The sequence below is a fragment of the Schistocerca piceifrons genome, chromosome 7 (genome assembly GCF_021461385.2).
Source record: "Schistocerca piceifrons isolate TAMUIC-IGC-003096 chromosome 7, iqSchPice1.1, whole genome shotgun sequence".
NCBI lineage: Eukaryota > Metazoa > Arthropoda > Insecta > Orthoptera > Acrididae > Schistocerca > Schistocerca piceifrons.
In genome coordinates this window covers 405,554,343-405,580,296 of record NC_060144.1, presented here as the reverse complement: position 1 = coordinate 405,580,296, position 25,954 = coordinate 405,554,343, and the positions used below count along the sequence as shown (strand labels likewise).

The following is a 25,954-nucleotide window of genomic DNA, read 5'->3' as shown; positions in this document are numbered from 1 at the left end:
TCAAGTTGCAATGTCAAAACATAAAAGGCCCTAACCACAGCAATGAAGACATTTACTTGCCATCGTGGCATTCTGATTACTCAAACTGCACACCTCTCCATTCAACTCTGACAAACATGTAACAAAATGACAGTGCACAGTATGTGTTTCCTGACTTTTTCTCTACCTAATATTGCTTTACTATTTTGTCATGATCATCTTTCCTTGTTATAAATATGGAGTAGGAAGTGTTGTTTGGTTAAACCGCATGTAACACATGTTTCCAAAATTTACATTCCTGTAATTTATGAGTGTGACCTTATCAGTAAAAAATACTTTCTCCATAAAATTATTGTCCTACTGGAGAACCCATTGGCAGTATTCAATATGACATTGTAAATCACTGCCATTTGGCCATTAATGTAGATAAATAAAGAGCAAGTGACATTTGAAGAAGACGCAAAATGCTTCAGTGGCTGATACCAACCTCTTTTTTTTTATTTGACAAGAACTGGCATGCATATTTATGACAGCAACTATATGAACCACTATTTCTGCAGCTTTGTTAGTGTCACTCTTCCTTCTTTTCTCAAATCTCCCAGTCTCTCAAGTCTTTTGATGATATTAATGAAGGTGGGACGAATTAGACAGCGTCTAGCCAGGAACCATTCTGTGTACTGTTCTACTGCTTTTAGTGCACTTCGTTGACCTTTGCTATTAGACCATCTCATCCAGTTCTTCGGTAGTAAATGACATTGCAGCCCAGAACGTGGTTAATGCTTTACGAACAGTTCAACTATCTGAATGTTTTACAAGTCACACACTGTAAATGGATTGCAGCATTCCTCATAACAAACTTGATCTTTGTAGACAGTGATTCCAATGCACTTTAATAAACTCATCTGAAGGGCAACACACAACTGACAAAATGTTTCACCTTGATGGTACAGGTTCCCTTGAGAATAGCCAAATGTCATGTTGCTAATGCCTTCATGGTGCAAGTTTACTTGGAGAGTGCCGTAAAATTCTGGTTAGTGAGCCATTTATTGACCACAACACCACTCAAAAATCCATATATACAATGTATTTTTGCTCCATGATTTCTTGTTTGATCAAGAAAAGAGTTATGTTACTGAAACAGTTTTTTGAGGTCTGCTTTATAATAAGGGAGAAAGGAATAATGTAGACAATTTTAGATGTATTGCTATGCCATCAGTGTTTGCTAAAGTTATTGAAAAGGCTGTGTATGTAAGGATAATTGAGGAGCAAATCTCCAAGGTCATGGAACATGTCAGTACATGAAATTACAACATAAAAGTAATAACAGATAAAAATAAATCCCCCATTTAAATCTTAGCAGAAAACCAAAAGCTATCTGGAAAAATGTGGGACCAATAAATAAAGAAACAATAGAGACATACAGGCAGAAGCTACAGTTAGTAGACTGGTCTGAAGTATTCAACTCAGCATATGTTTAGTGAAATTATTCAAATATTAAACTTGCAGTATTTGAACAAGCTCCTGAACGTGGGCTTTCTATGACAGCTTACTATCTATCTGGATACCTAGAAATTTGAACTGTTCAGTTTCACTAAACATATGCCCATCCTGTGAAATTAAAACATCAGGTTTTGTTGAATTGTTTGTTGGAAACTATAAAAACTGAGTCTTACTGTGATTTAGCTTAACTTATTTTCTACAAGCCATGAACTTAGGTCGTGAACTGCACAATTTGAAACCAGGCCAATGTTGCACACAACATCCTTTACTACCAAGCTAGTGTCATCAGCAAACAGATATATTTTAGAGTTACCCGTAATACTAGAAGGCATATCATTTTTATAAATAAGGAACAGGAGTGGTCCCAACACTGATCCCTGGGGCACCCCCCACTTGACTGTACCCCATTCAGACCCCACATCACAGCTGTTCTCAACATTGTGAATAATGACCTTTTGCTGTCTGTTGCTTAAGTAAGAGGTGAACCAATTGTGAACTACTCCCCGTATTCCGTAATGGTCCAACATCTGGAGCAATAATTTGTGATCAACACAATCAAATGCCTTAGTTAAATCAAAAAATATGCCTAGCATTCGAAACCTTTTGTTTAACCCACCAGTACCTCTCAAAGAAAAGAGAATATAGCATTTTCTTTTGTTAAATGACTTCTAAATCTGAAGTGTACATTTGATAGCAAATCGTGTGATATATAATGATCAATTATCCTTACATACACAGCCTTTTCAATAACTTTAGCAAACACTGATGGCATAGCAATACGTCTAAAATTATCTACATTATCCCTTTCCCCCTTTTTATAAAGGGAGTACTTTAATTGCTCACGAAACTGACCATTCCTAAAGGAAAAATTACAAATATGTCTAAATACAGGGCAAACATGTGCAGCACAGTACTTTAATATTATGCCAGGCACTCCATCATATCCAAGAGAGTCTAGTCTTCAGTGATTTAATTATTGACTCAATCTCCCCCTTGTCTGTATCACAGAGGAGTATTTCAGACATCAATTTTGGAAAGGCATTTGCCAAGAAAGTTATATGATTCCTATTAACAGAATCTTCCATCATTTCTTGGTAGAACAACATTATAATAATAAATGAAAAGCACCAGTTCGCTTTTGTTCTACAATATATTGTTCTACAATATATTGTAGAACAAAAGCAAACTGGTGCTTTTCATTTATTATTACATGATTCCCTGTAGAAACTAAATTTTTATTTAATTCACCAGCAATGCTCAGAAAATGATTGTTAAATACTGTACAGATATCTGATTTATCAGTAACAGAAATATTTTTACTACGTTGACCTTGTGTTGCTGACCAGACACTTCCTTCAAAACTGACCTTAAGGTTTTAATTTTATCCTATGAATTAACTATACTATTTGCATACCACATACTGTTTGCCTTTCTTATAACATTTTTAAGCACCTTACAATGCTGTGTGTAATGGGGTACTGTAGCTTGATTGCGACTACTTCTAACATTTTCATATAATTCCCGCTTTGTTTTACATGATATCCTTATCCCATTAGACAGCCATCCGGGCTGCCTATTACTGCTAGTACCCCATTTAGAACATTCTAATGGAAAACAACTCTCAAAGAGTGTGAGAAATGTGTTAAGGAAAGCATTATATTTATCATTTACGCTATCGGCACTATAAACATCCTGTCATTCTTGTTCCTTGACAAGGGTCTAAAAAACTCCTTATTGCTGTTGGATTAACTTTCATGTATACTTTGTAAATATATGTGTCATTTGTTTGAGTACAAAAGTCTTTTAGTGTTAAAATTTGTGCATTGTGGTTTGAAAGGCCATTTAACCTTTTACTAACAGAATGCCCATCTAGTAATGAAGAATGAATAAAAAACAGTCTGCATTAGATCATATGAATTTAGGATATCTACCAACATCCTTTTTCTTGCACCATCATATACAAAATTTGTATTGAAGTCACAACATATAACTAATTTCTGGTACTTCCTAACAAGTGCATCAAGGACCCTCTCTAGCTTGAGCAGAAATGCTCTGAAGTGAGAGTTAGGGGACCTATAAACAACAACAATTAGAAGTTTAGTTTCACTAAATTCAACTGCCCCTGCACAACATTCAAATATCTGTTCAGTGTAGTGCCGTGATATGTCTGTGGACTCAAATGGAATACTGTTTTTTACGCACATAGCCACTTCCCCACCCCGCAAGGAATTCCTTGAAATAAACCCAGCTAATCTGTATCTTGGTGAAGGAAGCCTTTGAATTGTCAAATTATTTAAGTGGTGCTCTGATATACCAATAATTTCAGAGTCAACATCTATAAGCAGTTCACTAACTTTATCTCTAATACCTCTCATATTTTGATGAAATAGTCTAATTCCTTCTCTACTTGGAAACATGACGTGCTATGAAGGTGAGTCCTTAGTTAGAGGGACTTCCTTTAAGCAGATATACCTATCAGCTGACTTCAATCGAAAAAGGTGCACCTCTAACACCAACTTCTACAGGAATTTTTCCGTGTGTGATCCCACTACCATCCACTACACTTTCAGGTATAAGCTTTGCCAGCCTCCCCTTCCCATACCTAGTGAGGTGCAGGCCATGCCTAGTGAAACCCGATCTACTGATTAGACCCACACCACTGAAATGTGACCAATGCCCTCCGCCATCAGCGCCCTCTCCAGCCCCATGTTAATGCACCAAACAGCCGCATTAAGATGAGGCTGATCATGACGCTGACACAGTTGCACAAAATTCACATTAGTTCCACCAGTTTGAGTAGCTATCTTTACCAGGTCACCATCTACATGATATTCCCTGTCCCTATCCAGACTGTTCCCTGCTCCACCCCCTATCACTACCTGATCCTCCTTTGTAAAATTCCTACATAACGCCCTTATGATGTCAGTCACATGAGCCAACCCTACACTAGGCTTCACAAAGCTGGTGACCTGGTACTCACTCCCAAACACTTTCTGCAACTGCTGGCTTACACCTCTTTCATGCGAACTACCTAGCAGCAGAACCTTCGTTCTGTTAGACTTTACAGCTGACGTAGGCCTCCTAATTGCTGAGGACTGCTACACTCAACTCTGACAGTTGGTCAAATCTATTGCATATACCAGGGTGTATACGAACTGGGGCAACCAGGAAGAACCCGGGAATTTTTTAGAATTCCGGGAATTTTTCGTTGTTTTAGTTTTATGTTAAATTTTTGTTATTTTAACTGATAAGAATCAATACTCTAACAAAGGATATTACTGTATCCTGCTACTGCAGAATAATACTGCAACAATAAAACATAAACAAGAGAAAAAAATGGAAATAACTCAAATTACAAAGGAAATGTGCGGTATACAACGACACACAGTGCTTATGCAAGCATCTGCCAGCAGCAAAATGTCTCAAAGGCTTTAGGAAGACTATGCAATGCTTCAAAACAACAAATTGGCTCCAATGAGCATGAAGTCACAACTGTTTACATTAGATTCATTTTAGCAGTTACGAGCAGGCTCACGTGCATGCACAGTTGAGTTGTGTTTGAGTAGTAGATTCTCCCGCTTCTGGCTACCGGTAAAAGGGGGCGCCAAATTCATATTTTTGAGGAAAAAAAAACTTGTTTCACAAAGTGCCTAGGATCCAGTACACCTTGGTCTATCAATTGTTCATATGATTTTGAAATGCATCCCAGTTGCTTTTTGCACATTTTTGAACACATTTTAATTTGATTTCTGAATCAATCATAAGTTGATTTTTGAATGCGTGGATAGTGTACGTGATGTCTCTGTCAGGAGAATCCTCGTCGCATCTAGAAATAAACTTTCCGCAGACAAAAGGAGACAGGGTTATATGAACTGAGCAGAGAAAAGCCAAACAGATGAATGCCAATCGCTGTCTGATTATGTGGTTGATTGTGTTTGTGAATGATCAGCGTTGTTATAATTACTAGAGAAATCCATAGATTCAGACTACCAGAATGGAAATAAACGACTAACAGTAATAACAGGTGAGAAAGATTACGTATTATCTTCTCAGTGTGTCCAAGAAAATGAAATTTTGACAAAAATTTTTAGGCCAGATCGCTACACTAGCAAGGACCAGTTGTACAGTCCCCGGCTAGCAGTCGCTTAAGTTCTATTTTGGAAGTAACGTAGAAAACATGTTATATGACATGTAACAACGCCTAACTGGAGAATAATCATGGGATAACTAACCCTGTGATTCTGTCAAGTTTGTGAAGTTAATCGACAAACAAATTTTGACAATGGCAGGAATAGCTACAGAATTAGTGAAGACACGATTGTTTGTTAGAACGAGGAAAGAGAAGTAACGGGGACATCACACAAATTATGGAAAAGTAAGACGATTCCAAATTTATATAAAAATTTCATAATACTACTTTTTGATGTCGTGCTTGAGAAACTGGTGTGTATGAATGAAATGTGAAACTACTTCCTAACATAAACATTTTTGCTTGTAGTAGGCCTTATAGGCATTTTATATTGGTACTTTGTAAATTATATTCTGTCATGTTGTAAAAATGACCATTTGTGTCAAAACAGTCTAGTTTATTTAGTGTGTGTTAGAAAATTGCTGCAATGTTAGAAAGGCCTATTTTGTTTTATCTAGCAGACAGTGAGAAGATAGACGTAATCAGATCGAGAAACCACACCAGTCTTGAGTATTATTTGTATTAACAGCTTTTTCAGTATGAGGTAACGACATTTTGATTTTACATGTAACAAAATGTTTGACAAACTTTGATGAGGTAATAGATTCTTTCACAGAAAGGAAAGCACGCCTTGTAAAGCTATAGCAAGATTAGAGAGAAAAAAATGCTAGGAGCTAGGGATTTTGAATAAATGTGTACTTTCTTGTTTGTCTCTTGTCTTTATTGGTTTTATGTGTCCTATATTTAATTTTATGTCGCTCTAAACAGCAAGTTATTAGCAAATAGGCAATAAAGAGTGCAAATTTTCTGAAGAGTTCTTGTTCTGATACAAATAATCCCATCCACTATTAATTGCGAGATTATTTTTTAAGTGGGGCAGCCTGTCAGACCGGCCAACTGGGGGCAGGAGAGGCACCACAGGACATTTCAATTTCCAATGTCCTGAGTATAGTTTGATGGCATCCATTACAAAATATACACATTTCAATTCCACAAAGCGAAATACAGTGACATGTGATAGAAAAATGCTGTATGAAGAGGCGTAGCACTGCACTTCAGCACACTTAAGACCAAATAACATGTCTTACATTTCCTTGAACACGTGTTTTATGTTTCAGACTTTTCAGAAAGACGTGCACCACAAGATGAACATATTTTTGAAAATTCAAGTTTTTTAGTTTTGACCCGATTAGCAAATTCATAGATCCGGGGCTGATGCGCAGAGTAGTCTTGTGTTATAGTGGGTAGTCTCTACGTGACCCGTGTTTACATTTAGTGATTTTGCTGTTTCCCCTTTGTTTACTCTCACGTCAAATGAAAACAAAACAGATATCTGTGGAGAACAAAATGGATATCTGTGGCCGGGAGCTATCAAGTGAATTAAAATACATTCACATAATTACGGAAGGCAAAAATATGTTATTAGTTTCAGATTTTATTTTATTTCCACCTTTCTGACAGTCAAGCATTAGTCGCCTTGCAGAACAACGAATTTATTTTTGTCTGTTTGCTAAAGAAATTTGTCTTTTATTAACCTTTTCCACAGAGGTAGTCAATGTATTTGAAATGAAATTTTTAATTCCACAGTACTGGCTAGTTTCAACTGTTCGCTGCATTTCAGGTGCATGTTTTTATCTTCTAGGGCGTGTGGTATAATGCCATAAGAGAGAACCAAACATGATATAATACAGTACTGGTGCTCCAAGAAAATTTACATCCCGAAAACCACACTGAAAAGTTTAACATCAGGTCACGGTCTACTTCATTGGGAAAATGGACATACGAATAAACACTTTAAATGTGCACATTTTAGTATGGTTCACGAAATTCCGATGCTCTTGGAGTATCCTCTGATGTCTAGATAATGTATGATCTTTCAATGTTTTACACGTACGTACATATGGGCTTGTCGACAACTCGTGATCTTGCGGTAGCATTCTTCCTTCCCGCGCACCGGGTCCCGTGTTCGATTCCCGGTGGGGTCAGGGATTTTCCCTGCCTTGAGATGACTGGGTGTTGTTGTGTCGTCTTCATCATCACCTATAGTTTGGTCTAAACTTATACTTTCTGATCGTATATTAATTGCTGTTGTAATAAAGTTTACTGCACCAGTTCACCCCATTATGGTCGGAGGAAGGCAATGGCAAACCACCTCTGCTAGGACCCTGCCTAGTCAGCGGTGCGGGTCTTCCGCATCGTCCCCTACGCTCCTCGGAGTATGGGACATCACCATCATCATCACACACAGGCTTCCTACATCATGGTAGCTGCGCAAGCATGGTGTTACCTGTTATCTGCGCTCTCTGGGAACTGCTGAAACGAACCTATTTCTACAAGTTGCGGGAAAATATTGTGAATGGTAGTTTGAAAAGCGTTACTTTCAAAGTAAATATCCTTTTATGTAAGTTGGACTGTGTGTGGAAATGTTCCATGAATTTCTTAAATCACCGAACGTTTGACTCTTATTTAAAAATCAACTCTTTGATGATGAGCCATTTAGAAGAATTTCAAACCCTGAAGATCAGACATTTATGTCATTATTAAAAATTTTAAAGTGTAACACGCGCAGAAAAGGTCAACATTATATGCGAAAGCTTAGCTTCTCTTGCAGCTTATTAACCTTAGAGACCAATATTATATGTGAAAGCTTTGCTTTTCTTGCAGCAACACTATGTATATTAATTTAAACTATTAACTTTCCCTGTTTGTGTTGCTGTTTCTGTTGGCTGACTACATCACGTGTCCTATGCTCTAAATATCCGCTGTCATCGGCTGGCGAAATCACGTGACATGAGCTATGACTGGCTTACAAAAGCACATCGCAATCTTGATTTTAATGATTCAGAAAGTAACATGCGGTGTTTGGTGGAATTCCAATGTATACTTTCATAATACGAAAATACGCAGCGTACATGTCACTGCGCATCAAAGATATTTCCAAAATGTGTCTTTTTTCCCTGAGTTTCGTTTTCTAAAGTGCTGGGAAATTCTATGCCTATGTATAAAACCATAATCATTCAAAGGATTGATAAGTTTTGCAGGTCCGAGGGAAAATATACTGTCACTTAACATGGAAAATGTGTGTTTTCACCCGGGAGAAAGTGTATTTTTAACTGGGAAATCCGGGAAAAATCTAGGAATTTTTTTTCCTTGTCCACATATACACCCTGATATTTGCAGAGTGTAACTGTCTGAATAACTCCTCCTCCTAACTGCCTTCTTGCCAACTGCCAGTTCCCAGTCCTCACCACCCTTCACCCTCCTCAACCTATCTAGTTTGTCCTTTGCGCATTGTAACTGCACCTGAAGGGCACAGATCTTACGCTCCTGCTCATCTATCAACTTTTTTCTGCTACAGAGTCATGCACTCAAAAATGGATTAAAGTGTCTGTAATGGTTTAAGATTAATTTGAGATGAAAAAGTTAATTGCCTTGTTTTGTGTGTGTGTGTGTGTGTGTGTGTGTCAGGGGAAGGGTCATATACATGTACATCTGTACACATATGCAGTATTGCTCACAGTTTGTTCTACCCGGTACCTAAATAGACAGAAATAGTTTGTTGAAGTCAGTAGCTACTTCATCTGTGGCAAGTGTATCTGCTCCACCACCCCTCAACACAAACACCAAACATTTTTCCCAGGTATTCCTCTCCCGCAGCTACCCACTAGATCTTACTCACAGACAGATCTCCCAGGGAGGATCCTCCTCTCGAATTCTGATTAATATAGTTCTCACTTTCAAAAAAAACTCAGAAGTAAACACGACACACACACACACACACACACACACACACACACACACACACACACACACACACACACCCCCCTCCCCTGTCACCCAATACAGCTGGGACTTGAATCCTGATATCCTCCTCAACCATCCGCTGTCCTCTTCTGTTGTTTTGCAAACTTCATTACATCCTAGTCAAATCTTACGACATTCCCAAACCATTATTCCTACCCAAGGTTCCTATCCCTGAAGAGTTCCCTATGTGAAACCTGCCACATGCACATGAAGACTACCACCTACTCCAGCACAATCATTTGTAAATCCTACAATATCAAAGGGAAAAGCAACTTGCAAACTCACGCAAGTTGTTTATCAACTTACTTGTATCCACTGCATATCATTTTATATTGCAATGACCATCACTAAACATCCTGAGTGCATGAATGTATGTAAAAGAACTATCCACCTGTTGTTTCACATGCTTTTCAACCTGACACAAAATACCTGAATGCTTGCCACACCACACAGTCTATTTGAATTATCCCATCTAATGCTAGTTTCCCTGAACTCTGGAAACTGGAACTTCCTTCTGACACATTCTTGCAACCCAATATCCTCCTGAACTTAACTTCCATTAATACATTCCTTCCTTTCATTTATTATCATCATCAGCTTTTCATTATATTGGTGGAGAGGTCTCAACACACCCTTTTGCAACAGTTGAGAATAAGCACATGTGATTGTCCACTGTCATTTTGAACTAGGAGCACACCCTGTTGAACTGAAAGGTTATGCCAATGTGCAAAATATCGGCACACAACTGAGTTCTGGATACTGTTCAATGAACAAGTCCAAGACATGCGAAGGTAATGCAACAAAATCTTGAGACCAGGGTCTACTTTTGTGGCCTGTGCAATTTTTCTGTAGTGCAAGGGAAAAGATTCCGGCAGTTCAGAGTCCTGTGCATTGATTTGGCGACAAGATGCAGCAGATGCATGAAAATCAGTGTCTAGGCCAATCAGAAGGCAAGATAAGGCATCTGCATTGCCATACTTTGCCATAGGTCTGTACACAATTTTACACTGATACTGCAAAAACGACAAAGCCCATCATTGCAATTTTTGAGCAGTGCCTGTAGGAACTGGCTTTGACGGATGAAAAAAGGACTGCTTGTGATCTGTCATGAAAAAGACATTGCAACCAATAGTGATGGATTTATGTCACACCATACGCAATAGTGAGAGCCCCTTTTTCGATCTGTGATTAATTGCAGTGAGTTAACGTTAACAACTTTGAGGTAAAAGCAATAAGCCTGTCTTGTACACCAATTCTCTGCGAAAGCACAGCGCCGATTCCATAGGAAGAAGTGTCGACTTGCAAAGCTACTGGCTTGGCAAGGTCAAAATGCATTAAACATCTGTCACTAAAAAAAGCATTTTTAAGTTCCTTAAATGTGTCTCGACAGTCTTTAGTCCACACAAAAGGTACATTCTTGCAACTCAGACAATGCAATGGAGCCGTGATCTGAGCAGTATTTGGTATAACCAAATGTAGTATGTCACCTTGCCTAGTACTGACTTCAATTCAGACACATTATGAGCAACAGGCAGATCACAGATTGCAACTAAATGAGATTGGAGGTGCTACACACCCTGACCGTTTATCCCATGACCTAAGTACTGTAGTTCATTTTGAAAAACGTCGCACTTTATGAGACGACACTTGAGTTCTTGTGATGAAGCAAGCTGGGATCTCTTTACTTCTTCTCTTGTTTTACCATCTGCCTCCTTAAATTCATTTTTTCATTCTTGACTAATTACCATTAACATACATGACTATAATCTGCATTTTCATAAAAGAGAAAGGTTGGCTCTCAGTCTTAAAGATTATAGCACCAGATCTAATTTTGTGCTTAGTTTTGTTTATGCAATCAATTTATATCAACTATTCCTAGTTAATACTTTTGTTATAGAATGAAGTCAGTAATTGTTTCGTGACTTAGATTCTATTGTTGACTTATAAATAAATATAAATTCTGTACTAATTATAAACATTTGGTAGAAAAACGACTACCATTCTTAAAGTATGTATTTGGCTTATTTAAAAACATGTTAGCAAAGCCAGCCCTTATTTAATTCCAAAATATTTACTAGGTTTGTCAAAAGCATTGTTTGCATAACTACATCTGTTAATCTCATTATTTAAACAAATAATTCGGCCGAACCTTTGTGATAGAAGGAACTGTGAAAAAGGAGAAATTTGTCAATGTAATCGGTTAATTGAATGAGTTATGTTTTGATTGTAATTTCTGTAACATAAATATCAAACAATGTAAAATTTCAATACCTATTATTGTGAGAATGTATAAAGGCCCGATTTTTGGCCCCGAGACAGTCAGTCCACGGCTGAGTTTCAGACGGGAAATCTGTATCAGTTAGAGTAACAATAATGCAGTGGAATTACTGTAACACAAATAGGCCATGTGTTAAAACTATGACAGTGTGTTCAATTTACTTGAGAAAAAGTGAACTGTGTGGTTAGGTATTTACTGCTCATACATGTTCAACAGCAAACAATTGTAGCAGTATGCCGATGTTTGCCTGCAAATTACTAATGAGGCTTATCAAAAGTTAACCAGTAATGAACTGGCCTTATAACTGTGTAATATTGGGGGTTGTGAACTGAAGGTAAAGAACTGTGAAACACAACTGTGCAATTGTCAGCTACATTATTATAGTAGTCAGTGTTGGACTTCCTCCCCCCATTTTTCAGCCAGTATAACGATGTAGTACATCGACACCAAGGACTATCAACAAAGAAATAAAGCAGGCGAATATCACATCCTGCTTCTGACAACACTCATAAGAGGGTACGCAAATTGGCAATGTGTTCCTCAGGCATATGACCTGAGACAACAGTATCATCAAGGTAGTTTGAACGAAATGGCACTTTTGCAGTCAGCTGTTCCAAGTAACATTGAAAGTTGGTGGGGGAGGAAGCACTGTCAAAGGGGAAAACACAAACGCTTGAACAGTCATAAGTGTGTATTTACAACAAACACTTTCTGTGATTCTTCATCCAATGGAATTTGCAAGTAGGCATCACATAAATCTATCTTAGAAAAGAAACGTCCTGCGCCAAGCCTGTTCATGAGTTCATCAGGGTGAGGTTATGGATAAGTATCAACTACTATCTGTGGGATGACTGTAGAATTTAAGTCATCACAAATGCGAATGCAACCAGTAGGCTTAGGCAACAAAATGAGAGGGCTTGCCCATTGATTAGCTTGAATGAAAGCAATTACATCATTATCTTGCAATTATTTCAATTCACCGGCTACTTTATCTCTTAAAGCAATTGGAACAAGGTGGGCCCAGAAAAACTTAGGCTGTGCTTTGTCTTTCAGTGTAAAATGCACTACAAAGTTTTTAGCTTTTCCGATTTCTTCTGAAAATAGTTCAGGAAATTCTTCAAGCAAGCTAGCTACACTGTCTTTTGGATTAACAGCAATCACTGAAGGCACATTGTCTTGGATTCTAAGTCCAAACAAATCAAAGGCATCTAAACCAAATATGTTCTCGCTGTCTCTTGACTTCGGCACAGCAAAATTCACTGTCCTGCTTTGAGATTTGTGAGTGGCAGGCAAACTACAATGTCCGAGGACTGGAACTCTGTGTACATTGAGAGCAGTGAAATGCTGGCTGGATTTAGAAAGGCATGGTGAGCCTAACTTTTTGTATGTGGCACGGTTAAGGTAAAGTATAGAGGCACCTGTGTTTAACTGAAAGTTCACACGATGGTCAGCAAATATTTCGTTACAACATCGTTGCGCAGCACTAGGACAAAAAAGAGGCACAACCTTAATCAGATTTGTCTCAGAACCTGTTGTAGATTTTGAAAACACAGCATTCAGTGTGTGTGCATGGGTCTGTTTTTTCTGGGACTGGGCAAAATAGGTGTTTTTGTGCCTTTGCAAACAAACTGCTTCGACATAGCCTTTTTTACCCCACACGTGTAACACATTGCGTTACATGATGGGTAATCCTGCCTTTTTGTGGCGAGCAAAACATCTACGGCAAGATTTCATTAAATTCACAGGCCTGTTTACATGTCTTCATGGCTGTCTGCTTGGCTGTGAACATGATCGTTGTTGTGGCTGCTTGGGGTGGTTGCGAGCAAGGGGTGACTTGACCAGACAAATCGGGGCCTGGTCAAACTTATCAGCCACTACGGCACCCGAATCATATTGCTCTAAGATTTCCAGCACTTAAGTGATGGATTAGAGTACTTTAAGATCTGTTCCCATATTCTGCTATCTTGGACACTGAATGTTATTGCACCCTGAGTCATTAAATCTCTGTAAAAGTTACAACAACTACACTTAAATTTACATTTCCTAGAATTCTGTGTACCACTGATGGTATATCTGTTCCTGCTTTTTCTGCAAGCGATAGAACTGACACCTAGCTGCAGCTACTTGGACTTGTTGGTCGTAACATTGGTTTAATGCAGCGATTACTTGATTGTAGCTGTGTTCATCAGGAGATGCAGTTGGGAATAGTTTTTATATTAACCTGTATGCTGGGGACCCCACAATCAAAAGGAAGTATTGTAGCTTTACAGTAACTTGAACATGATGAACTTGAAAATGTGCTTGGAACTGAGTCAGGTATTGAAGACATTCCCTTCTGTGTCCTCAAATTGCTGGAACAGTGGTATACTGGTCAGCAGCACTTATTGGGCTGGTTGTGGTTGTGTGTCCGACGTAGCTTGTATAGCCAGCAGTTGTACCATTGTCACCAGGACAGTCGTTTCTTGGTTCTGAAACTGAAAACTTGTGTGAGATCCATAACATTGGCCATCTGCAGCTGAGGTGTGTGTGTGGAGGGGGGGGGGGGGGGGGGGGGACAGATAATTCATGGTTTACACAAATATGTTTTATCAAAATACAAGCAAATCTTCTGAAAAGAGAAATTTGACTAGTTCTGCTACTCACCTGGAACACATGCAGAACGCAACAACAAATTAGCAAATAAAAGAATACGATCCACTTGCAAGCTAAAACACACGAGAAGCAAGCAAAATCTTCAGCCAAGTTTATTATCTTTGATCAACACTGAATTATTCTTGTGCATTTGCAGTATGCTTGTCGCCACTGTAGATCTTGTACCATAGGAAGCAAGGGAGAGAATGTTGTTATGGGTGGCTGGTATCCTTTTTGTAGAACACAAATGCACACATAGATTAATACGGTCCTTTATTTACTAGAACTGACACATTTACTTATCTTGAAAAGAGTCCATGAGTTGTGGTACAAGCTCATCAGCAATAGACTTCTTGCAGATACTATCAGCATTCTTGCTATCACAAACTTTAGTTTCGTTGCTAGTCTTGATCTGGTCGCTATGCAAGATCGTAGCCTGAGTGAGTCAGTGACTGACTGACTGACTGACTGAGCCGGTGACTGAGACCCTCTGGTCTGCGGCAACGGCCTAAAACTTTTGGTTGAGAGGGCGTTGGCGGCGTGTTGCTTGCGAGTCTGTCTTTGGCCTCTCTCGTGATAGGCGTGCTTGATCAAGCACCTGCTATCGATCTTCGCTCTACATCTTTGCCGACCAGTGTGCTGGTGACAGCTCATGCCATGCATCACAATACTCTTGTAGTCTTCACCGCTGATATCACAGTTCATCACATGTAAGATTTTCTCATTGAAGTAGCAAAATCTTGGCCGTAATAACGGCCTTGAAACGCCTGGGCACTGAGTCAAACAGAGCTTGGATGGCGTGTACAGATGAAGCTGTGCATGCAGCTTCAACACGATACCACAGTTCATCAAGAGTAGTGACTGGCGTATTGTGACGAGCCAGTTGCTTGGCCACCATTGACGAGACATTTTCAATTGGTGAGAGATCTGGACAATGTGCTGACCAGGGCAGCAGTCGGACATTTTCTGTATCCTGAAAGGCCCGTACGGGACCTGCAACTTGCGGTTGTGCATTGTCCTGCTGAAATGTAGGGTTTCGCAGGGATCGAATGAAGGGTAGAGCCACGGGTTGTAACACATCTGAAATGTAACGTCCACTGTTCAAAGTGCCGTCAATGTGGACAAGAGGTGACCGAGACGTGTAACCAATGGCACCCCATACCATCACGCCAGACGATACGCCAGTCTGGCGATGACGAATACACGCTTCCAATGTGCGTTCACCGCGATGTCGCCAAACACAGATGCGACCATCATGATGTTGTAAACAGAAGCTGGATTCATCCGAAAAAATGACGTTTTGCCATTCGTGCACCCAGGTTCGTCGCTGAGTACACCATCTCAGGCGCTCCTGTCTGTGATGCAGCGTCAAGGGTAACCGCAGCCATGGTCTCCGAGCTGATAGTCCATGCTGCTGCAAACGTCGTCGAACTGTTCGTGCAGATGGTTGTTGTTTTGCAAACGTCCCCATCTGTTGACTGAGGGATCGAGTCGTGGCTGCACGATCCGTTACAGCCATGCGCATAATACGCCTGTCATCTCAACTGCTAGTGATACGAGGCCGTTGGGATCCAGCATGGCGTTCTTTATTACCCTCCTGAACCTACCAATTCCACATTCTGCTAACAGTCATTGGATCTCTACCAACGTGAGCAGCAATGTCGCGATACGATAAACAACAATCGCGACAGGCTACAGTCCCACCTTTATCAAAATTGGAAACGTCTTGGTATGCATTTCTCCTCCTTACACGAGGCATCACAACAACGTTTCACCAGGCAACGCCTGTCAACTGCTGTTTGTGTATGAGAAATCGGTTGGAAACTTTCTTCATGTCAGCACGTTGTAGGTGTCACCACCGGCACCAACATTTTGTGGATGCTCTGAAAAGCTAATCATTTGCATATCATAGCATCTTCTTCCTGTCGGTTAAATTTCACGTCTGTAGCATGTCATCTTTGTGGTGCAGCAATTTTAATGGCCAGTAGTGTATCTTCCTCAGAATTGTCATTTCAAAGATTCTTAATTTTGCTACTTCTGGTATATGGGGTGTCCCAGGAGGAAGAGGTCAATATTCAGGAATATGATAGTAATGATTATCCGAAGCAAAACAAATGGGTTCTAAAATGCAAACCTTAAGAGCTGTGAGCCCCTCTTCATCTTTAATTCTGTGAAACAAATCTCTTCTACTGCAAGCTCTCTGCTTTCCATGTTTTGAGAAGTTGTATAACGGACCAAAACATGAAAATAAGTCCAATAAACACAGGCTCAAAATTGTATACCTTAAGAGTTACAAGCACTTGGTCATCATCGTTATTGTGAAACACTTCTCGTCTACTGAACAGCTTTTAAGGTATGCACTTTAGAGCCCATGTGTATTAGACTTTTGTGCGTCAAATGATCATTCCTGTAGTGCCTGAATATTAACCATTCCTCTTAGGACACCCTGTATATATCATCATCATGTACATTTTCAGTTTAGATATATTTGCCTGTTCTGAAAGCAACCTTTGTGGTCATTCTATCTTTTTTCTGCCATTGGGACTGTAGTCACAGGTTTGCCTTGATATCCGCCTTTGATGATCATTCCATTCCTTTGTAGACTTTTTTTGGGAGAATTAATACCCTATGCTTTTCTGATATCTATATTATAGACAAAATGCAATCAACACATGATCCGTCCAGTTTAAAACCGTTTTGTTCTTCTATCAGAAGAGTCTCTGTTAAACCATTTTATCTTTTGGAGAGTACCTTGGCATATATTGTTATACCCACAGTGCTTATTGTGAGGTTTCCTGACCATCTTGTGCCTTCAGTGGAGCAAACATTGGGATGACTCTCAACAAAATTCTTTTTTTGCTGTATCACACTACTCTACTAAAGTAGTAGTGTCATTCATCAAATACAAAATAGCAGTTTATTATTTCTTCATAAACATAGACAAATACAGACAAGCAGGACTGATCAATCTCATTCTCACACCAGAAATAATTTAATTTCCCACTGACATTCTTGTCAGCTCTACGTTCTGGTCTTCGGTATTCCTAGGGAGCTAGCTGCACAAGGCCTGGGGTCTCTTTGGTGCTACTTACGATGATGTCACGGGCAGCCCATTTGTTCTCAGCGCCACATGTAGCTCGAAAGCAAAACCTCAGACAAGAATACAACAGCAGACTACGAAAACAAAACCATTCTAAAAATGAAATAAAGATAATTATCTTCTTAACAAGAAACACTCTAAATCTCAACTCGTTCTTCTTGTTCATTTATTTGAAGTTACACAACATGGTTATAAAATCAACATATGTAAGGGAGACTTTGTACCCTTACCTCTACAGCTATTGCAGTCATTTTAGTCTTTTTCTTTAAGTACAAGCAAGACTACTGAGCTCTGCCAGTCTTCTGGAACATGGCCATTCTTCCACCATAGATTTACGAAGTTTAGAAGCCTAATCTTAAGATTTTCATGGGCATCTTTAATAAGCTCAGTATTTATTTTGTTTTCCCCTGCACACTTTCTGTTTCTCGTGGTTCCATTGCATCTTCCTGTTCTTTCAAGGAGATTGGGTCTATATTCACATCTGACTGAGCTGCTACAATATTTTCTTCTTTCCCTGTCTATAGGTTTTGGCAGAAGTCTAGCCATGTTTCATAGGAGATATTATTCCGGTGTAAGGTATCTTTCTCATTTTAACTGAGAGCCTCTATCATTGTGTAAGCTCTTACGAATGCTGTTCACTAAAGACCTCATTGTCATGCACCCAAGAAACCTTATCATCATCATCATCATCATCATCACCACCACCACCACCACCACCACCACCACCATGATCATCATCATCATCATCCAAGGAATGCCTCCCCTCCCCCAATCTTCCTTTTCACTCTTCTCATTTCTCTTTTAACTAATGCCATTTCTCTCTTATATTCATTGTGACCTTGTATTATCTTGTATTGAGACATTTAAAATAAGCATATTTTTTCCCATAATCATCGCTGCTAGGTTTTCATTCCATACAGGGAGCCTTCTTTTGTTTGTTTATTTCTTTCTCTTTCCTATAGCTTCTTTTATTATTACATCACTAATTTCTTTCTATTCTTCATTTATGTTTACATGTATTTTTTAATCTTTTTAACATTTCATCCATTCTCCATTGATATAAATGTTTCACATTGTATCTTGCAGAAGATGTATTTTGAGGACTTTCTCTCCTGATGGGTATAATTTTAAAAGTCTTGTGTTCTAGTATCTTGTAGTAAAGATGTGCTTTTGTAATTTGCTAGGATATAATAAATGATTGACATGCTCCCTCTTGTACACAAGGGAAATCTGTGGATATTACAAAACCCATTGTTATCTTCAGATTATTAAGTGTTGTGAAGTCTCATAGCTATTCACCATTCCAATTCTTATTATTGTGTCCATTAGTTCCAACTATCATTTTTGAAGGTATATGTAGGATGATTCTTATTAACATTTAAAAGTACAACAAACACCTTCCACACTGCTTGACAAATAATTAAGTATAAGCTTCTGAACTGCATCACTACCAGTAAATGACTTACTTGTTCTTTACTGCATAAAATCTGTAAACAAAAAAAGAAAGGACAAAATAATAAAAGGTTTTTCTTGGTTACAGCACGGACAATAATTTTTAAGCTCCACATTTACAACAGATCACATTTAAAAAAGATGTTTGAAAACAGAGTAGCCTAGCTGAGCAACATGTAGCACTGCCTGCTACGGGTGAGGCTAGGATCGACAAGCCTAGTTGTTGCACATGCGGTGAGGTATGTCGTCTGGTGGTGTCACAAGTTCAGCATTTGCCATCTCTTTTTGGGATATTTCCCAACATTTGTGGCTCCATGAGCCTTATGGTAAATTACTTCTCTCAGTGTCATCTGCATCACCACTGTGGTTTTTAAACATTAATAAGAATCACTCTGTATATAGAAAGCTATGAGACAGAATTGCTTGAAGCAAAACTTGCCGATAGAATGTGTGTGTGTGTGTGTGTGTGTGTGTGTGTGTGTGTGTGTGTGTGTGTGTGTGTGTGAAAGAGAGAGAGAGAGAGAGAGAGAGAGAGAGGGGGGGGGGGTTAGATCTGAAGAAAGACATTTTTTGGAGGTTGGCAACACTGCGCCGATGCGGACTCTTCGAGTATTTGCTGCATTAGATAAACGTTGTTATTAAGCTGTTTTTAAACGTTTACAGTTGTTGTAAATATAATCTAAGTGTTTTAAATTAGTAGGAGTGTTAGTGAAGTATAAACTAAGATTAAATGGGGTAAGAAGTGTATTTTTCTTCTCGCACCTGTAGCACGAATCCTAGGCCTAATTTCATGCGTGCGAATCGTAAGTAAGCAGTGAATTAAACTTATTGGCAAACATTTCCTGAGGATATAAATATAATATAAGTGTTGTTACATTAGTGGAAGTGTTAGTGAAGTGTTAAAGAAGATTAAACGGGGTAAGAAGTTTATTTTCCTTCTCGCGCCTATAGCACGGATTTTAGGCTTAATTTCAAGAGCGCGTATCGTAAATAAACAGTGACTTAAACTTATATGTAATCACCAGTTTTTTTATTCAGTAATCTTTCAATTTATTTATATCTGCTTGAATAGTTTCTAGGGTCCTTTGCTTATGTTTTAGTCAGTACTTAAATCAGTTTATACAATTTCTGTTTTTACCATGAGTGAGAAGTGTGTGACATGCCGTAGGATCGTTAGTTCCGGGTATGGTGTGATGGGTGCTGTAGTTTCTTTCATTGGGGTGAATGTAGTAGCGTGGGAAATGGGGACATAAATGAGGCTCACCAGTGGTATTGTAGGATCTGCAGTAGAGACAGGAAAATACTGGAACAGGAAGGGAAAATTGCAGCTCTTCAAGCTGACTTAGACAAGGCAAGGGAGGAACTGGACAGGAGATGGGAAGTGGCAACAGGTAATAGGGGGAGCAAGCAAAGGAGAGCATCATACAGCTTTGTCATAAATCTTGAAAATAAATTTGACCTGTTGCCTCAGTCAGAATCAGATGAGTGTCATGTAGCTGAAGCTGTAGAAAGGGCACAACAAGCTTTCAAGGACTTGAAAAAGGTAGGGAAATTTGTAAAGAAAAATAAAGTTCTGTTGTTAGGTAGCTCCCATGGTAGAGGTGTTGGCCAACTACTGCAGGAAAATCTAGGTCCAGAGTACCAGGTCACAAACTTTTTCAAGCCTAGTGCAGATCTGGGTCAGGTAACAGAGGATGTAGGTTCTTTATGCAAAGATTTCACGAAGGAGGATGCCGTGGTTATAGTGGGTGGTCCGGAAAATAGCATTGACAGAGACTCTGAATATTCCATAGAGAGTGACCTGGTGAAGATAGCATCAGCAATGAAGCATACGAGTGTGGGATTTGTGTCTGTGTTGAGACGCCATGATCGGCCTCATTTGAACTCTTCCATCAGGAGGGTGAACTTGGAGTTGGAGTGGCTGCTTAGGACGGATATAGGGTCCCATATTGGTTTGATTCCTGTGGATGCTATCGATAGGTGGGACTACACTAGGCATGGCCTTCACTTCACCTCAATAGGAAAGGGAAGGGAAAACTGTCTGGGTTGATTGCAGCAAACGTAAGGGGGGGCACTGTGACAAGTGGTAAAATACCAGTGGTCACAGGTGTCAGAGGAATGCCTTTTTTAGGATAGGGAAGGGGGAAAGAAAACGAGTTTTAAGAGAGATTGGCAGACACACTCAGTTTGAGAAAACAGATGAACAGGAGACAGATTTTAGCATACAGATTCCATTTAAACAATGTTTAACAGAAAGTAATCAGAAACTGCCAGTTCATCTTCGCAGTTATAATCCCATTAGTATGCAGTATCAGTTATCTTTATTACACCACAACATTCCAGGACTCAGAAATAAAATTGATGAACTACTCATTTGTATTGGTGAAATGAATTCATCTAACCAAATTGACATAATCTGCCTCTCTGAACATCGAGGACCACTGGCATGTGATTCGGGTCCAAGTGAACTTCTCACTTCTTGTCTGTTTTGCACAAGTGAGCAATGCTTCTGCATCAGAGGCAGAATTGATGGGTGGGGTGGTGACGCTATTTACAAAATATTCATTGAGAATATTGCAGTCAACAGGGATACTCCTTTCTTTATTGGTATTATTAATTTCCCTTTTAATGACAGTCCAGGCAGCTTTACATTCATTTTTAGAATTTAAAATATATTCATCATTAGCTCAGCACTTAGCATTTTTTATTTCTAATCTGTAAAGGTTTCTCATTTTAGTGTAATTTTCCTTGTCCCTATCACTGTTATGAGATTTGTCTTTCATAATCATCAGTAGTATTCTGAGTTTGTTAAGTTGTGGGGTGTACCACTTGTTAGTATTTTGTTGCTTATGAGTAATATTACTCTGGTACCTTTTGGTTACGAAGGGGCATGTCATTTCTACTATATGCTTGATCTCTGTCAGGAAAATGGAAAAACTTTATTAATCGTTTTCTTGTTATCCATTACATGAGTCCAATACATTTCTTTTAACTGGTTTATCATTTTGTTTACATTGGATTCACCTAGAATTCTATATGTCACTTCTCTCTCTGTAGAACTGAAGGCTGACTTTTCTATTTGAAGCCATTGCCCTGTATGATCTGATATACATAATTCTATTACATCACATTGTATGGAGTCTCATTGTACATTGCTAATTATGTTATCAAGGCATGCGTTCAGTCTAGTGGGTTTTTCATTGAGACAGTAATAGTTTAATGACTTCAGAGTGTTAATCATTTGAATTACATTTTTTCTCTTTGCCTTTATATCTATGTTAATATCACTTACAATTACAATTCTATGCTGTTTATATTTTGACAACAACAATATTAAAGTATTAATTTTTTCTATAAATACCATCTCATCAGAGCCTGGGATTCGATAGATTGAGACAATTACAGTTTTCTGTTTATGCATTACCACACCGGCTACTTCTATTGTAGCTTCAAGGCATATTCTACTAAGGTCTATAACTGAGTAATGCAATTCAAGGTTACTTTGACATGTATGGAGACCCCACCATGTGTAATACTTTTTCTGCAGTAGCTTGTAACTAACGAATATGTATAAGCAGGATATTAGTGTCAATGTTTGTGAGAATTAAGTGTGTTTTAGAATTTTGATTTGAGATGTGATTTGCATGTTTAATATTTAGATTTTGACCTGACAAAATAGTTTTGACATGATTTAAAGTGAATTGTGTATAGTCCACCCTCTAAGCTTTCTAATTAACTATGAATTATCAAAAGGTAATGATTTTTAGACTTCTGTACCTCAGTTAGTAAAAATGGAACCCTTATAGGATCACTTTGTAGTCTGTCTGTTTGTCCATTTGTTTAGACCCATTTCTCTCAGAAACAGGTCAGGGTATCAAATTGAAATTAATGTCAAAGAACTAAGGTCTATTGTCCTTTGGGAGTGTGAGAGATTTAATCTTCAAATCAATACAGTTGAAAGACACAGCCACGTATTCACCTACTTTGATACTAGCAAACTCACTCATCAAGCCCTACAGATGAACTTTTATCATATTACATACTAAGTTGCATACTAAATAATTTTGGATGGCTTTTCAGTTTCTTACACAAGCTGCAGTCATTATCAAAGTAAGCCTTACATGTCACAAACATGGCCGTAATTACAGTTTGCCAGAAAATTTTCTTTCCTTTATTAACTCATGAGGCATAAACTTAACAATAATTATATGAGTGTAAATGCAAAATATAGTATCCTGATATTTATTTCTTTGTCAAATGATATTTGGGTACACAAACTTCTATTGAAGAACTGAATAAGTGAAAAACAGTATTTTAGTATGCAGTGCATGACCTTATTCAGTAGTGTAGTATCTGATACATAGTGTAGAACATTTTATGTTGAGGTAATGGAGTCACTCATAAGTAAGCATTAATCCTACTATTCCTGGAAATCAAAGGCTTTACCTAAGAATTAGATAAATATATAACAAAATAAAAAGGGGCTTGCAAGAGAGACAGTAGATAAGTTGCTTATGGGAACATACTGTCAGCAGAGAAAGGTCAGGCAGCAAGTAATGTTGGTATGTTACATGATTTCCTTATTTCCTTTATGTCTCATTTGCTTATTTCATATTTATACCCTGTAATCAAATTTTTTGGCAGTTTAAAACTCAGGGGAGAAGTAATAAAGAGAAAGAAAATGAAACAGTACCTAGCAATTGAAGTATAGTAGTTATATTGTAGTGACAGGAAAGTGTTTACTTTTTGTATCATGAAAACCATTGTCTTATTGTTTACAGGTAGTATTCAGCATCTCAAGAGGAAGCGTGAATATGAAGTTCTCCAGTTTATGCGCGGCATTATGGATGAGTGCACACATTTGCAAAACTTTGATGTTCCCGTGGATACCTCATTAATTATAGCTATTTGTGCTCGTAATGATGCCTATGTACCTCGTGACAGTTGTACTCACCTTAGTGAAATATGGCCTGGTGCAGAAATACGTTACATTGATGCTGGTCATGTGACTGCATATGTGCTTCATCAGAGTATTTTCAGGTAATTTCTATGTCTTATTTAATTTCATTTTTAGTTTTTAATTTTTTTTCCTGTTCAGTAACTGGTTGATACTTAACACAGGGAATATGTTGTTGGAAAAAGTTACTGGACAAGGTAGTAGTGTAATTTGCACATAGCTTCTGCATCATTCACTGTGATTAATAACATTTTAAAAAGTTTTCATAATTAGTTGGCAATGTGAAAATTATATTAATGAGTTACACTTATTTACAAAGAAACAAATTTTCCACCTTTAAACAAGCATTTTAGTTCTTTGTTGAAATATCTGCCTCTTCTGTACCCCCATCACTCACCCCAAGAGATTGCTGCTTGTATCAGATGCAGTTGCAGTTAGACCTTAGTGCTTGGAGATAGTAGCCATGTGTGAGTTGAGTTGTCATTGTGTGAACTGTCCTTCTGAGAAAGGACTTTGTTTGAAAGTTTAAATATTTCTAATATTCTTTTGCTTTGTGCCTGTCTGTGACCCAGTACCTCCTCTGTGTAGTGAGTAGCAACCCACATATCTGTATTGTTGTTATTCATTCTCCTTTGTACACTGATTGCATTTTACTAGTATCCTACCAATGAACTGAAGTCTGCCACATGTCTTACGTCTTATGTATGAGTGAGCCTATGTGATCATTCCATTTCTTATCACTACAAATTGTAACACCCAATTATTTATATGAGTTGACTGATTCCAAGTGTGATTTGTTGATATTGTAGTAATTGGATAATACATTTTGGTTTTTACTATTCTGATCATTTAAAGCAGGGGTCTCCAAACTTTTTAGTCCGTGGGCCACACTGACTCCTCCATGAAGTCATAAGGGCCAAGATCTACCTAGTGGGATTAAAGCACCCTAGCACTCCATGATCACCGTAATGTAAGGCTAGAGGAAAGATGAAATCACAAAAATCTAAGGTTGTGGGAATAGCTAGCACTGAAACGAACTACGATTTTTATTTAATTACATAATTTTGATTGGTGGACGTACCTGACCGAAATTCTGGCGAATTTCACCGACAAAAAAGTATGTCATTGCACATTCTTCACGAAAGCATCCTGCAAAGTTAACGAAATCTAAAAATTATTGTTAGCAACCCTATTACTGCAAGACGTAACAGAGGTAGAGTATGTCAACACATTGTTATTTCAAGCGGTGCAACAATAAGTTTAGTTATGTAGTCTTGTAGTGAGTAGCAGAGCCAATGTCGCAGTGTATTGGTCGCGATAGGCCTTGAAACTCAATTGTTGGCAGTGTAGGTACCACCTCAAATATTTGGCGGGCTGGATACCAGGGATGTCCGGCCAGCTAACGCGGGCCGTAGTATGGAGACCCCTGATTTAAAGTATGTTGGCAGTTTTTGCATTACTTTGGAATCTTATCAAGCTCTGGCAGTATTTGTGCAGATTTTCTCAGACAATAGCTCATTAAAGATAGCTGCAGCATTTGCAAAAACTCTGGTGAAAATACTTTCAAATATACTATTGATATATAACTTGAAGAGTACAGGTCTCAAAATACTTCCCTTGGGGACACTTGAAGCCTGTCCATGACTTCTCATCCCAGATAATGAGCTGCACCCTCCCTACCAAGAAACCCTCAATCTAGTTACAAATTTAGGCAATGGAAACTCCAGGTAAGAATATCAAAAGTGTAGGAAAAGGTAGATTGCTACTTACTCTATACATTATGTTACAGGGAGGTACACTTATAAGACACTTACATAAAGCTTTTGGCCACAGCCTTCATCAGCAAACGAGAAACACACACTGTACATATAGAAAAGCAAGCACACCCCATGCATACATGACTGCCACTTCCGGCTGCCAGAGTGAGTATGAATGGTGTGTATTTCTCTTGTGCTGATGAAGGCTGTGACCAAAAGCTTTATGTAAGTGTCTTCTAATTGTGCCTGTCTGCAACTTAACATGTCTTCTTTACAGTAAGTATCAGTCAGTTACAAATTTCACTTG

At 38.5% G+C, this 25,954-nt stretch overlaps 1 protein-coding gene across 2 annotated transcripts in view; it reads left to right on the top strand.

Annotated features, from left to right (window-relative positions):
• LOC124709136 (protein ABHD18) overlaps positions 1-25,954 on the top strand; it is a 180,656-nt gene that overhangs the window by 107,956 nt on the left and 46,746 nt on the right. For both annotated transcript variants that reach the window (XM_047240803.1, XM_047240802.1), the window contains one exon: positions 23,715-23,973. In XM_047240803.1, coding sequence (XP_047096759.1) covers positions 23,715-23,973 — 259 coding nt within the window. The remainder of the gene's footprint in view (positions 1-23,714; positions 23,974-25,954) is intronic.